This window comes from Dama dama, chromosome 1 (assembly GCF_033118175.1).
Source record: "Dama dama isolate Ldn47 chromosome 1, ASM3311817v1, whole genome shotgun sequence".
In the NCBI taxonomy this organism is placed as follows: Eukaryota; Metazoa; Chordata; class Mammalia; order Artiodactyla; family Cervidae; genus Dama; species Dama dama.
In genome coordinates, this window is record NC_083681.1 from 7,295,357 (window position 1) to 7,311,787 (window position 16,431).

Consider the following 16,431-nt stretch of genomic DNA (forward strand, 5'->3'; position numbering starts at 1 on the left):
CTATTTCTTCAGTTCCTGATATGTACTAGAGACTTATCACAATATTATCTGTTATACCAACTGCAACCCTGAGCTGAGGACATTTATCTCCATATAACAGATGCAGAAACTTAAGAATGAAGAGCCAAAATGACCATTTTGAGGCATACAGCTGTCGCATAGCAAAGTAGGAATTTAGGTTTATGGTTCTAACTAAAAACAAAAAGTTGATACTTTAGATCTGAAACCTACATGTTGTAAACAAGTTTTTGTTACAACATTTTATAAACATTTTATTTTTAAGACTATTACTTATCTCATTTTCTTTTTCAACTTTTGTCTGGAGAAAATATAAAGCAATTAAAATTTTTTAATTTAATTCATCTGCAAAGTTGTGCTGGTTTTTGCACACTTAATGGGAGGTAGGGGTGGTGGTGACATCAGTGGGAATCAAAGTCAGAGACTCTCAAAGGGGAGGCTAGCCTCAGTGGGATGATGTAAGTGAGTTAAACTCTTAACTTTGCTTTATATTTGGAAATAATAAAATCATTATTTGTTCAATGAAAGTTACAAAATTGATAAAGAACACACTGTTTATTTACCCAGATTTATCTATCGTTAGGGGAAGGCAATGGCACCCCACTCCAGTACTCTCGCCTGGAAAATCCCATGGACGGAGGAGCCTGGTAGGCTGCAGTCCATGGGGTTGCTGAGAGTTGGACACAACTTAGCGACTTCACTTTCACTTTTCACTTTCATGCATTGGAGAAGGAAATGGCAACCCGCTCCAGTGTCCTTGCCTGGAGAATCCCAGGGACGGTGGAGCCTGGTGGGCTGCCGTCTATGGGGTCGCACAGAGTCGGACACGACTGAAGCGACTTAGCAGCAGCAGCAGCGGCATTTATCATTAGTATTTTGTCCTATTTCCTTTCTTTGTATGCAAATGCAAGTTTTTCTTTTTCCTGAACATTTGAAAATAAGTTGCATACATCGTGGTTTTTTTACTCGCAGACAACTCTATGTGCATTTCCTAAGAAAAATAATGGTTTTTTATATAGCAATAGTTTGGTCATCAACTTCCATGAATTTAATTCAACAAAATTATCGAATATAATTGTCTGTTTCACTTTTGCCAGTTTAGCTACATGGGAATGTCCTTTCCCTCCAGTACAGGATGCAGACAAGAACACGCGTTGTATTTACCTCTTCTGCCTCCTTTAATCTGGGACAATTCTCCAGCTCGCTCTGTCTTACAAGACATTAATATTTCTGAAGAATACAATCAGTGGCCCATTTTCTAAAAACCCCTTATTTCCAAGCGGAAATTCTTTTTTCAGAGCTTATCTTTGCTTAAACTTTACAGTGGTTTTACACATGGCCAGTTAGGACTGGAATCAAGCCATGCATGTCAGTGCCAGAGGTGCGAAGATGTGTGGAGAATTTTTTTCTTTTTTTAGTTGCTTGTTTTTTTGTTTTTTGTTTTTCTTTTTAAAGAAGGATAATTGCTTTACAGAATTTTGCTGTTTTCTGTCAAACCTCAACACGAATCAGCCATAGGTACACATATGTACCCTCCCTTTTGAGCCTCCCTTCCGTCTCCCTCCCCAGACCACCCCTCTGGGTTGATACAGAGCCCCTGTTTGAGTTTTCTGAGCCAGACAGCAAATTCCCCTTGGCTATCTATTTACATATGGTAATGTAAGTTTCCATGTTACTCTTTCCATATACCTCACTCCTCTCCTCTCTCCATGTCCATAAATCTATTCTCTATGTCTGTTTCTCCACTGCTGTCCTGTGAACAAATTCTTCAGGACCATTTTTCTAGATTCTGTATATATGTGTTAGTACACAATATTTATCTTTCTCTTTCTGACTTACTTTAACCTGTATAATAGGTTCTAGGTTCATCCACCTCATTAGAACTGACTCAAATGTGTTCCTTTTTATGGCTGAGTAATATTCTATTGTGTATATGTACTACAACTTCTTTATCCATTCACCTGTCGGTGGACATCTAGGTTGCTTCCATGTTCTAGTTATTGTAAATAGTGCTGCAGTGAACAATGGGATACATGTGTCTTTTTCAATTTAGGTTTCCTCAGGGTATATGCCTAGGAGTGGGATTGCTGGGTCATATGGTGGTTTTATTCCTAGATTTTTAAAGAAATCTCCATACCATCTTGCATAGTGGCTATATCAATTTACATTTTCACCAACAGTGCAACAGTGTTCCCTTTTCTCCACACCCTCTCCAGCACTTATTGTTTGTAGATTTTTTGATGATGGCCATTCTAACTGTTGTGAGGTGATATCTCATTGTAGTTTTGACTTGCATTTTTCTAACAATGAGCACTGTTGAGCATCTTTTCATGTGTTTGATAGCCATCGGTATGTCTTCTTTGGAGAAATGTCTGTTTAGGTCTTTTTCCCACTTTTTGATTGGGTTGTTTGTTTTTCTGGTATTGAGTTGTATGAGCTGCTTGTATATTTTGGAAATTAATCTTTTGTCAGTTGTTTCATCTGCTATTATTTTCTCCCATTCTGAGGGTTGTTTTTTCACCTTGTTTATAGTTTCCTTTGCTGTGCAAAAGCTTCTAAGTTTAATCAGGTCCCACTTGTTTGTTTTTGCTTTTATTTCCATTACTCTAAGGAGGTGAGTCATAGAGGATCTTGCTTTGATTTATGTTATGGAGTGTTCTGTCTATGTTTTCCACTAACAGTTTTATAGTTTCTGGTCTTACACTTAAGTCTTTAATCCATTTTGAGTTTATCTTTGTGCATGGTGTTAGGAACTGTTCTAATTTCATTCTTTTACATGTAGCTGTCTTGTTTTTCCAGCACCATTTGTTGAAGAGGCTGTCTTTGCCCCATTGTATATTCTTGCCTCCTTTGTCAAAAGTCAGGTACCCATAGGTGCATGGGTTTATTTCTGGGCTTTATATCTTGCTCCATTGGTCTATATTTCTGTCTTTGTGCCAATACTATACTGTCTTGATGACTGTAGCTTTGTAGTATAATCTGAAGTCAGGAAGGTTGATTCCTCCAGCTCCATTCTTCTTTCTCAAGACTGCTTTGGCTATTCAGGATCTTTTGTGCTTCCATATGACTTGTGAAATTTTTTATTTTAATTCTGTGAAAAGTACTATTGGTAATTTTATAGGGATCGTATTGAATCCATAGATTGTGTTTGGTAGTATAGTTATTTTTCACAATATTGATTCTTCCTACTCAAGAACATGGAATATCTCTTCATCTATTTATGTCATCTTTGATTTCTTTCATTAGTGGCATAATTTTCTGTGTACTGTATTCTCTTGGATAGGTTTATTCCTAGATATTTATTTCTTTTTGTTGCAATGGTGAATGGGATTGATTCCTTAATTTCTCTTTCTGTCTTTTCATTGTTAATATATAGAAATGCAAGTGATTTCTGTATATTGATTTTGTATCCTGCAACTTTGCTAAGTTCACTGACTAGCTCTAGTAATTTTCTTTAGGGTTTTCTATGTACAGTATCATGTCATCTACAAACAGGGAGCATTTTACTTCTTCTTTCAGATCTGGATTTCATTTATTTTTCTTCTCTGATTGCTATAGCTAAGACTTCCAGAACTATGTTGAATAATAGCGGTGAAAGTGGACACCCTTGTCTTGTTCCTGATCTTAGGGGGAATGCTTTCAGTTTTGCTCTGCCCCAGTGAGGGTTGAGCATGAAGGTGGCACAGCTGCTTGGCTTATGGGGACCCTGGAGGCGCCAAGTGTGCTGGGACATGGAGTGCCTCTGCTGCAGGAGTTATGGACCTATCAGAGTCTTTTTTTGAGCCTCTTGGAGAAGCTCTTCTGAACAGAAAGACCTCTGACAGTAAAGGGAGTGTGAATAGGCAAGGGGGCTGGAAAATTTAGGAGTATAAGTCGTCGGAGAGCAAGTATATATAGATAAGTGCACACACAGACACACACACACACACCCCTTTGATACAAGGCTTAAAGTCATTCATAGCACATTAAATGGTGTATGTATTGAATGGATCCTGCATATTCAGTCCTGTGCTCTCCAAGGGTTGACTTTAATTTCTTCTTCCCAGGAAGTCCTAAGTCCACAGTCTCAGGAAAATATGTCTTGCTAGAGCAACCCTCAGCAAACAGAGCTCTCAGAAGGAAGGTTCCTAGCAAGGGAATCAGAATCCATTCTGCTCATCCACAGGAATAGCAATGGCTCTTTTTCACTGGGTTCAGTGAGAGATAGAAGCATTTTAAGTTGATTTTACAGGTGGGAATTTGGGGTCCTGGGTTTGAACACTCTGCTTAACCCCCCAAAATCTCAGATTCTACAACTGGCCTGTAGTCCTCACAGGACTGTGATAATGTATGTGAAAGTGAAAGTGAAGTCGTGTCCAACTCTTTGTGACCCCATGGACTGTAGCCCACCAGGCTCCTCCATCCATGGGATTCTCCAGACAGGAGTACTGGAGTGGGTTGCCATTTCCTTCTCCAGAGGATCTTCCTGACCCAAGGATCGAACCTGGTTCTCCTGCATTGTAGCCAGATGCTTTACCATCTGAGCCACCAGGGAAGCCCTAATAATATATGTAAAATCACATATATAATGCTGCATCATTTGCAAAGTGCTTTAGATACTTTATCACAACTTTGTGAGGACTACAGGCCAGTTGGAGTATTGGACCTTAAAATGAATTCTTCAGGGTCTCAGAGTCTAATCTTGTACAAATCTCTTCTTAAAGAGCCATTCTATTTAACCTCCTGCAAGGTCCCTTTGCCTCTGCCACGTGTAACCAAGTGTCCTATTTTCCCAGCTTGGAGATATTGCCCCAGAGAAGTGAGCAGACACGAGACCTATTTTCTCTTAGGAAAAGGCCTACTGTGAGCCTACTCTCTTTCCTCATCTTCCCTATACCCCTGATTTGGGCTTGGACTGTTCAATTCCAGGGCCCCAAGTCCAGCCTGAGTTCACATGGGAAGGAAACCCTTGGGAAAGAGGACGTGAAATGAAGCCTTGGGGTGAGGGCTAGAAGGGGTGATGGGGGTGTAGGACCCCAAGAGCATCACCAAGCTTGCGAGGACCTCCAGTCCTCATTCTTCTCCTGGCTGGAGCGTCTGCCTTGTTCCCTACAGCGTCCTGGGCAAGCACACTATGGAGAGCAGCTTTCCACCACAGTTTTACTTTCAGTGACAGCCTGGGCTACAGGCATCCAGAAAGTTCCTCCCATTGCCCTAACTGTCATATAATCCCCTTATTTTGTTGTCACTGCATCACAAACTTCCAGATTTAACTTTTATACAGGAAGCCTTTGCTCATGAATGCAAGTTATACAAATGACTTGCTTTACTATCTAGTCACAAATCTGCAGTTCAACTCTTGGATGTGATTAGGTTTTTCATTTCTTTGGCTCTTAGACAATTGTATGTATTTTCAGTACAACTCTAAAGACTTTGATATTGTGAGACACACTATCTAAATTTCCTATCTAATGATGATGAACAGTTGAGATTGGTGGATTCCTAAACTATGCACATATTTGTTCTAGTGATAACAAAAAGACCTTTGAAGTGACAAAAGAAAAAACAGCTGTAGACACTTACATATAGGTGACACTTGTGCTTGCTCAGTCGCTCAGTTGTGTCTGACACTTTGTGACCCCATGGACTGTAGCCCGCCAGGCCCCTCTGTCCATGGGACTTTACAGGCAAGAATACTGGAGCAGGTTGCCATTCCTCCTCCAGGGGATCTTCTAGACACAGGAATTGAACCCACGTCTCCTGCATCTCCTGTATTGGCAGGCAGATTCTTTAACAATGAGTTCACCTGGAAAGTGTAGGTGACACTTGGCAAGACAGCTTCGTTTTTCAGAGGAGTGACCAGAATTAGTAGCAAAACAGACTGTCAGTGAATTTATGATTATCCAAAGTCTCTTATTTCACTTATCTTCTAGACACATCCCTTTATTCTAAGCCTAATTTGAGCCCAAAGCAATTTATGATTTTGGCTTTAAAACTCTACACGAGAAATCTTCTCCCAAAGCCTATCAACATAAAACATCCACACTGTGTTTGTGTGAACCTCCTGACCAGCAATTAAAATCCTGTCTAGAGCTCACTTTGTATTAGAGTTTTAATTTCTCCTTTAACAGATATTAATGTACTTATACTCTTCCATTCTCTTAGAACTATGTGTTACAAATATTGAAAAAGATAAGCAACTAAATTTTGGATCTGCACATGGCTTTATCTGACTTAATATTTCTATTTGAGGTCATTCTACTAACAAAAAACAAACCTTTGAACTCTAAGGAGAAAAGGTTGTCAGGTTAATAACCTTGTTCTGGAAAAACAAACCAGACAAAAGACTGAAAAGTTCTACTGCATTTCAATTAAAAAAAACAACAAAACTTTTGTGTATCAAAAGAAAATGCAAGAAAAGATAACTCAATAGGAAAAAGCTGGGCAAAAGATGAAAACAGCATTTCACAGAAGAAAAGTCATAAATGAACAACAAAACATAAGAAAAATTGCTTAACTTTATTTGTAAATAGGGAAATGCAAATTAAAACTACCATGTAATGCCATTTCATATCTACCAGATATACAGAAATGTTAAGTACTGAATAAGGATACAGAATGACAAGAACTCATACACCCTGCTGGTGGGACTGTAAATTGGTTCAACCACATTCATAACTATGATCATAATAAAATTAGTGCGAGCACTCTTTCAAATGCTTCATATGTGTTAAGTCATTTAATCACTTGCAAAATCACTTGGCATTATCTTATTAAGTTGATGGTTTGTCTCTGGAGACTCAGTCACTCCCCTTCTAGGTATGGCCCTAGAAGAAGCCTTGTAAGTACACGTCAGGAGACACACTAAGAATTTTTACAGCAACATAATTTGTTGTAGTAAGAAAAAAAATGACAATTAAAATGTTCCAGAAGAGACTGCATTAGCAAATTTTGTTCAATTCATATTGAAAAAACAAAGGCCGCAAGATAGATGTCATTCATATAAAAATAAAAAACAAAGGAAGGCAATGCCAAAGAATGTTCAAATAACCGTACAATTGCACTCATTTCACATGCTAGAAAGATTATGCTCAAAATCCTTCAAGCGAGGCTTTAGTGGTATGTGAACTGAGAACTTCCAGATGTACAAGCTGGATTTAGAAAAGGCAGAGGAACCAGAGATCAAATTGCCAACATCCACTGGATCATAGAAAGAGCAAGGGAGTTCCAAAAAAACATCTGCCTCTACTTCACTGACTCTGCTAAAGCCTTTGTCTGTGTGGATCACAACAAACTGTGGAAAATTCTTAATGAGATGGGAATACCCGACTACCTTACCCAACTCCTGAGAAACCTGTATGCAGGTCAAGAAGCAACAGTTCAAACCAGACAAGGAAAAACAGACTGGTTCCAAATTGGGAAAGGAGCACATCAAGGCTGTGTATTGTCTTATACCCTGCTTATTTAACTTATATGCAGAGCTGTTGTTGTTCAGTCCCTCAGTCGTGTCTGACTGTTTGTGATCCCATGGACTGCAGCACGCCAGGCTTCCCTTTCATTCACCATCTCCCCAAACTTGCTCAAACTCATGTCCACTGAGTCGGTGATGCCATCCAACCATCTCGTCCTCTGTTGTCCCCTTCTCCTCCTGCCCTCAATCTTTCCCAGCATCAGGGTCTTTTCCAATGAGTCGGCTCTTCGCATTAGGTGGCCAAAATATTAGAGCTTCACTTAGCATCAGTCCTTCTAAGGAATATTTAGGATTGATTTCCCTTAGGATTGACTGGCTTCATCTCCTTGCAGTCCAAGGGACTCTCAAGAGTCTTCTCCAACACCACAGTGCTCAAAAGCATCAAGTCTTCTTTACTGTCTAACTCTCCCATCCAAACATGACTACTGGAAAAACCATAGCTTTGGCTACAAGGACCTTTATTGGCAAAGTAACGTCTCTGCTTTTTAATACACTGTCTAGGTTTGTCATAGCTTCTATGCAGAGTATATCATGCAAAATACCAGCCTGGATGAAGCTCAAGCTGGAATCAAGATTGCCAGGGGAAATACCAACAACCACAGATATGAAGATGATACCACTTTAATTACAGAAAGTGAAGAGGAATTAAAGAGCCTCTTGATGAAAGTGAAAGAAGAGAGTGAAAAATGTGACTTAAAGCTCAGCATTAAAAAACAAAGATCATGGCATCCAGCCCATCACTTCATGGCTAATAGTTGGGGAAAAAGTGGAAACAGTGGCAGATTTTCTTTTCTTGGGCTCCAAAATCACTGCAGATGGTGACTGCAGCCATGAAATTAAAGGATGCTTGCTCCGTGGAAGAAAAGCTATAATCAACCTAGACAGCATATTAAAAAAACAGAGATATCACTTTGCTGACAAAGGTCTGTCTAGTCAAAGCTATGGTTTTTCCAGTAGTCATGTATGGATGCGAGAGTTGGACATCCATGAAGAGTTCCAAAGGAATTATAAAAAACAAAGTCAGGGTTATTTTCTGGAATGCAGAGTAGGATATGAGATACTGGAAACATGAAGGAGGTTAAGTGGTGCTAGTTAATGTCCTTTTTTAAAGCTGTGTTAGCACAGACAATCTTTCTATTATTCTTTATGCTGTATACATACACTGTGCATATCTGTATGTTTGACATATTTCACAGGGTTCTTTATAAGAAAAATAAAAACATGGTCTTGATTTCATTATTGCTCTTGTATCACGAAGGGAAAGCCCTCAAGGCCCCTTGAACTATACTGTGCATGCAAAAGACACTCAGAATTTGGAGTATAGACAGAGCTAAGTTCTGAGAGCTGAGTTCACAATTCAAAATATTTCCTTCCCATATTCTCTTCCTAAGTTTTATGGAGGTGACTTTTCAATGAAAATACATAATTTAACAAGTATTTTTGACGGGTACTGTCAATTTTTCTTATCTTCTTGCCAGAAAGTCTGCTGCAGCAAATATTTGTCAGGCTGAAGAACTGACCCACCTGTGGTGCTGAAGTGGCCCCGCTCATTCCTTTTAGCAAACTCGCCCAAGAATTCAACTTTGCTGACTTTGTTCTTTCCTTGAGGGGAGGGAGTGCTGAGTGAGTTTTCTCCCTTACATTTTACCAGTTTGTTAGCTGAGCAAGTCACCCAACCTGGCCTTGTTTTCCTCATTAGGAAAATGTTCATCATAAATGAAAATAATTACCTGTCTACTTCTCTTTCATCTATCAATCATTTGGAGCAGTGCTTAGCTTGCAGTCAGTCCTAAGTCTTAGTTATTGCTATTATATTGATACATTGGTCATATACAGACTTGGTTTTGAACAAAACACTACAGATGACAGCATCTGATTAAACTGTGGTTTATCTTGTGAACACAAAATGGATTTTTAACACTGGAAAAATAGTCACAAATAAGCCAGATAGTGGAAAACTTGAGAATATTACAATTAAATTTTTCTCAGCTTGTTATTTCTAAATAGTGAATTAATGGTTACATAGATTGTGATTTATAACTTATTTTAGCATTTAAATTCACATCCAGTATCAAGATGCTAAAACAGTAACTCAAAGTTAAATTTATACTAGCTTATATAATGTTATGATGTGACATTTCATTTGCTCTCTAAATTACACTTTGGAATGGGAACAGTGATTCACATCTTATAAATGAAGAAACCTAGGCTCAGAAGGATCCACTATCTTGGCAAATCTGGTGTAACCTTAAGCCTGGCAGCCTAGGAGCCTAACGCCACATCCAGGCCTCTTGCCACTCTAGTTATATATAAGCCTTTACATTGACTTCAGGTAAACTCTCCCTTGACTCACCACTTCTCTTACCACTACAGATATTAAACTTTAAAATTACATACATATCTGATTGCAGCTATATGAAAGGTAGAAATGCCCTGCTTGTTTTTTATTTAAAATAATTAATCACATACCAGTTATATATAAATCCCAATGAACCTATACTTGAAGTTATAAAAAGTTGAATAAAATAATTTCTACAACAGTACTACAAATAGACTAGAAAGCTTGCAAATAAAGGGACTCTTAAAGGAATTATCTCAGTATGTAAAAGGTAATGTTCACACATTGTTTCAAGTTTATATTTTTATTTCTTATTTCCTTTAATTTTAAAAATCTAGTGTTTTAATTATGAAAACAATACAGTCTCAGAGCATTTGAAAAATGTAAAAATATACCCTGTGTAAAGCAAAAATTACCTATCATTCTACCCAGAAATAAATATGATTAAATATTTTAAATACCTCCCTCTCTATCAGAGATATGCCATATACATATTTACTCGTTATACGATATAACATATGGTATATCTTTTCCCACTATCATTATGTCATAAGCATTCCTTTTTTAAATTATCACATGAAGACCAAACAGAATTTAGTCTGGGGATGCTTATCACAGTCACCACGAATGATGAGTTGAGGCTGGCCTGAATGCCTTTCAGGGCCAAGATGATGTCATTGATCACTTCAGTTGAAGACAAGAACATATTTCCTACCACCATTTAGTTATGTGACTCCCCTTATAGGGAAAACTGTCCACAAGAAGCACATGAATAATGAAGCAGTTATTCTCCACTAAGTAACCCTAGGTAGTCTCATCTTGGAAAGATCCACGAAGATCTTGTGGATCAGGTAAAGATCCACTGTCTGAGGGATAAATGACCTACAGGTTCAGTTCAGTTCAGTTGAGTTGCTCAGTCGTGTCCAACTCTGCGACCCCATGAATTGCAGCACGCAAGGCCTCCCTTGTCCATCACCAACTCCTGGAGTTTACTAAAACTCATGTCCATCGAGTTGGTGATGCCATCCAGCCATCTCATCCTCTGTCGTCCCCTTCTCCTCCTGCCCCCAATCCCTCCCAGCACCAGGGTCTTTTCCAATGAGCAACTCTTCGTATCAGGTGGCCAAAGTACTGGAGTTTCAGCTTCAGCATCAGTCCTTCCAATGAACACCCAGGACTTACCTCCTTCAGGATGGACTGGTTGGATCTCCCTGCAGTCCAAGGGACTTTCAAGAGTCTTCTCCAACACCACAGTTCAAAAGCATCAATTTTTCTGCACTCAGCTTTCTTCACAGTCCAACTCTCACATCCATACATGGCCACTGGAAAAACCATAGCCTTGACTAGACGGACCTTTGTTGGCAAAGCAATGTCTTTGCTTTTTAATATGCTATCTAGGTTGGTCGTAACTTTCCTTCCAAGGAGTAAGCGTCTTTTAATTTCATGGCTGCAATCACCATCTGCAGTGATTTTGGAGCTCAGAAAAATAAAGTCTGACACTGTTTCCACTGTCTCCCCATCTATTTGCCATGAAGTGATGTGGTCAGATGCCATGATCTTAGTTTTCTGAATGTTGAGCTTTAAGCCAAGTTTTTCACTCTCCTCTTTCACTTTCAACAAGAGGCTCTTTAGTTCTTCTTCACTTTCTGCCATAAGGATGGTGTCATCTGCATATCTGAGGTTATTGATATTTCTCCTGGCAATCTTGATTCCAGCTTGTGCTTCCTCCAGCCCAGCGTTTCTCATGATGTACTCTGCATATAAGTTAAATAAGCAGGGTGACAATATACAGCATTGACGCACTCCTTTTCCTATTTGGAACCAGTCTGTTGTTCCACGTCCAGTTTTAACTGTTGCTTCCTGACCTGCATACAGGTTTCTCAAGAGGCAGGTCAGGTGCTCTGGTATTCCCATCTCTTTTAGAATTTTCCACGGTTTATTGTGATCCACATAGTCAACGACTTGGCATAGTCAACAGTGCTTTTCTATATACTTGCAGTTCTGTGGCCACCCAGAAAGCGGCCAGAAGTGCAAGTGCCTTTGGAGAGAGGGAGGTCAATGTCTGACTTTCACATGAGGAGTGCAGTCCCAAAGGTACCCCTGATGTCACTGGAAAAACAGCTTTGTTTACAGCCATTGCCCACCCAGCTGGGTCCTGCCTCGGTCAGAGAGCTCAGGTCGTTAAGTGCTTCCAACTCAGGGTTCTCAGTTCAGTTTGAGAGTTCGAGTCGAGTCCTTGTTTTTGGAGGGACTGTCTGAGTCCTGTTCTATTTGTCCATGCCACTGGTCACGTGGCTTTTATACACTCCGTTGAGGGTTTGTAATCTCTCTTGATAAATGAAGTAAGTGAAGTGCAGAGTGAAATGGTTCAGGTACAGTATCTGCGCTCCAGTAAGAGAACCGGGGTCCTTCCGCATTGCTGCTCTGCCTGTTGTGGCCATAAACACATCTCAAGATGACAGTGGCCCCGTGCCTGGCAGAACAGAGGAAGAAATGAAGCGAGAGAATGACATACTGATCATGTCCTGTGAAAGCTCTTAGAAGTTGCCATATGATATCTGTGCTCACAATCTTTTGGGCAGAAGTGAGTCATATGGTCACACTTGAATCTAAGAGAAATGAGGAATTGATGTTATTCTGAGTACCCAGATAAACATTGTATTATGGCAATCAGTTCAGTTCATTCAGTCGCTCAGTAACGTCCGACTCTTTGCGACCCCATGAACCCCAGTACGCCAGGCCTCCCTGTCCATCACCAATGCACAGAGTCCACCCAAACCCATGTTCATTGAGTTGGTGATGCCATCCAACCATCTCATCTTCTGTCATCCCCTTCTCCTCGGGAGAATTGTAAGTAGCAGTCTCTGTCTAACATGGGAAGAGTTGTGATGGAAATTATAAACCAGTTAGCAAATGCAGCATTGTTAAGGATGTAACAACTACAGCAGAACCAGCTCTGTTCAGCCAAATTCCTATTTTAATAACTGGTTGATATTTCAAATGGAAATAAAGCAACTTCCAAATCATATGGGTGTCATTGACTTTAATAAACATTCAGATTTTATATTTAGGCTGTGATATGATTCCATTATTCTTTCTGTGTTGTCTAAGTTGGTATCTTCATTGCCATGTGAGCTTTCTATAAAATGCAAACTTTATGTTTTATTCTCTACCCTTACTTTGCTAACCAATAACTAGTCCCCTTTGAAAACAAGGAGAAATCAAAGATTATCTATCCATCCACCCTCCTTTCTCTGCTTTTCTCTTATTTTCTACTGATTTAAACTCTTTTGAAATGGTTTTCAGGAACCATTTTCCTTCAGGAAAAGAGGGAGGAGGATAAATTAGGCATAGAATAATCAGAAATAATAATACCAACACAGTACTTTGGTTGATACTTGTTTTTTCCCTTTCAGTAAAAAAAAATGCTGATCATCATGTCTACATGTATGGAAATTACCAACATAAGTAGAGATGTTTACTCTATCTCAACAGGCTCATCTTTTTTTTTTTCCTTAGCTTGGGCTTATTTTTCTTGTCCTTCTACCAATGACTATTTGAATATGTCTTGTGTGAGAGATTTGCAGTATTAACATTTGGAAGAGCTTCAGATAAACTAAGAGGTGAACTGGTTTGAGCTTTTGGACCCTGACAGGTATACCTCTACTCCTTATAGCACAGATTCTCTGGTGCCAATCACAGAATCTACCTCATTCATGATAATTTTCCTCCTAGCTGCAATGTTAGAAAAATCTCAAGTTCCCAATAAACATAAAGCATTTAGGAAGGTAGGACTATGAAGCAAAAATAAAACAGCATAAATAAAAATCCAACCAGTCTCTATCCAACAAGTCTTTTATCATTTCTGAAGAATTTTGATTTAAAAACTACATATCCAAATAAGTTATCTTCTTCATAGTTATATAGGGAAATTGAGGCTACCCTTGCTCAAATATTTTTAGAACTTCTCTCTCAAATTTCCTTAAGGACTTTTGGATAGTCTTAACAATCCTTAATAATGGGAAATATACATTGTTTGAGCATGTGTTTGATTTTGGGAACAATCTGAACTCGAGACATACCTGATGATTAAGTTGTCTGAAGTGGTTTTAGTCACTGATCTAATAAATATGTACTGAGCTCCAATATCAGTAAACAAACACCAGCAATGTATGAAAAGTACACTTCCTACTCTCGAGATGCTTAATGTGCAAGAGGGCCAAAAACAAGGGGCAAGGTGGCGGATTTTGAGTCTAATGTACTTCATTCTGTATGTTTCTGGTGTGTCCCCAGGGCCCTCTGCAGTCTTGTCCTGGGCATGTCTGGCAGTTTACTGGTCAGATCCCTTTGTACTCACACTTTCCTGAGGAGATGGGTGGCAAGTAATAACTTATACACGTTTTATTTTGGCAAATGGAAATGAGTGAATGGAAGTCAAATGTCAGAAACTCTCCACGTGTCTCAATCATGTGCAGTGATTGTCATTTCTGTTGTTTTACATCAGTCTCCACCTCTCTTTCAGGACTTATAGCACAAAGTCTCAGACCAAAAAAATAAAACGTTCACTGACTTCTGGAGAAATGCTTAACACTGTTAAACTCAGTTTCTGCGCTTAAACTTTTATTTTTGTATGTGCAGGTGGTAAAAATTAAAAGATGGACAAAGGACTGATGGACGGGAGGGAGGGCTGTCTTCTTCCTGAGCATATTTTTCTTTTATTTGCTTTTGCCCTTTCAATTCTGCCTTTATTTTCATTTCTGCTAATGTCTTCTTTCTAAACATAGTTTTTGTTTTTTCTTATTTGCTTTCACTTTTCAATTTCATTTTTATTTTTCTTGTCATTCTGTGCTGGTCAGGATCTCTAAAGAATTTTGAATAGACATGATAAACTGTATCTTCTTCATTTTAAAGAGAATGTTTCTATTTCCCCATTAAGAATGGCCTTTGCTGTTTTTTTTTTTTTTTTTCTCCATAGATATTCACTATCCAGGAAAAGAAGCTCCTTTCTATTCCTGGTTTACTGAAGTTTTTATTTTTAAAATCATTGTCCTGATTGGGCCATTACAATATCTCTGGGCCCAGGAATCTAAAACTATTGTTTGTTGCTTCTACTGATGAGAATTTCAGTGTGTTTTTCTGAAGTTTCAGAGTTCCCATTCATTAAAAAAAACAACCAAAATTCTCCTGTACTGTTTTTGGCCATACATTTTGTTGTCATACTAATGGCCTGCGTACACAACAAATCCGTGCCTTTGAACTGGGAAAGATGAAAATGTGACTGGAAAAGCAACAAGAAAGGTTTCACTGGTTTTGAAATTGTTTAAAATTTTAAAAATTTCTTTAAAAAATCTAAAGTAAACACCACAGCATGCTAATATTTGTTCATTTTGGAAGACCAATAAATGCATTTTCTATCCCTTGTAACTTAAATTTTCAAAGTTAGTTTTCCAGAAAGAAAGAAAGCACTAATTAGCCTACTCTTGATAAGCCTTGCTTAAACAACATATATAGAAGTAGAATTAGTCACTCCATCCTCTGAAATTCTATAGCCCTTTGCTGGCATGTCCCCTAATAGATTTCATTGTATTATAATTTTTTTCTATATCTTCTTTTTATGTGAACTGAACTGAAAGTCATTCAGTAGTGTCCAACTCTTTGTGACCCCATGGACTATAGTCCATGGAACTCTCCAGGCCAGAATTCTGGAGTGGGTAGCATTTCCCTTCTCTAGGGGATCTTCCTGACTCAGGGATTGAACCCAGGTCTCCCGCACTGCAGGCAGATTCTTTACCAGCTGAGCCACCATATTAAATATAAAATATGACTGGAGAAGGGCATGGCAACCCACTCCAGTATTCTTGCCTGGAGAATCCCATAGACAGAGGAGTCTGGTGGGCTGCTGTCCATAGGGTCGCACAGAGTCAGACACGACTGAAGCGACTTAGCAGCAGCAGCACTAATATGACTATCATTAAAAGAATTTACAGAGATATTGTTTTTACCTCTTACTATCTTATTAGGTCTTAAATCTCTCAAAAGCAGGGACAGTGTATTCATCTTTGTATTCCTGGGATCTGGCCAGTGTCTGGATCATGTTATTTTATTGCTCAAAGTATTATAGTTCACAAGCACAAGGTTTGGAATGAGAAGATCAATTAAAGGCCTTATGCTTATTTAATATTTCTTCAGTCATTTTATGCCTTGTCTTGAAGGCATTTTAGGAGTGAGCTTTCTCTGTCGGATGGGAGGGGCAAGGACAGCTAGCGAGCTGCTCCACGCTTCCCTTCTCTGAGCACCCAGCTAGACCACATTTCCCACACCCTAGAAAGTAGGTGCTACCATGTGATTAAGTTCTCTCTAATGGAATGTAAACATAAGCTATGTGTGACATTTCCAGACACAGCCCACAAAACCTTCCCTGTATACTCCTTCCTGCTTTTCCCTTTCTGTTCATTTAAAACTTTCAGCCATTGTAGAATTTTACTGTTCCACAGAAACACAAGGGAAAGCCATTTACAGGAGAAATTACAACTTTTCATCATTTAATTATTCTATTTGTAAAATTCTTATCCAGGTCCTGGATTCTGTGCAATTATTCCCCATTTCTTTTGCATTACTTTGAGAT

The 16,431-nt window shown here is 38.9% G+C and overlaps 1 protein-coding gene across 1 annotated transcript in view; it reads right to left on the reverse strand.

Annotated features, from left to right (window-relative positions):
• Positions 1-9,805: 9,805 nt before the first annotated feature.
• The window catches only part of DYNC2H1 (dynein cytoplasmic 2 heavy chain 1), a 408,806-nt gene continuing 402,180 nt past the window's right edge, over positions 9,806-16,431 (reverse strand). Inside the window, exon 89 of the mRNA XM_061143196.1 lies at positions 9,806-12,279. Coding sequence (XP_060999179.1) covers positions 12,175-12,279 — 105 coding nt within the window. The 3' untranslated portion in view covers positions 9,806-12,174. The remainder of the gene's footprint in view (positions 12,280-16,431) is intronic.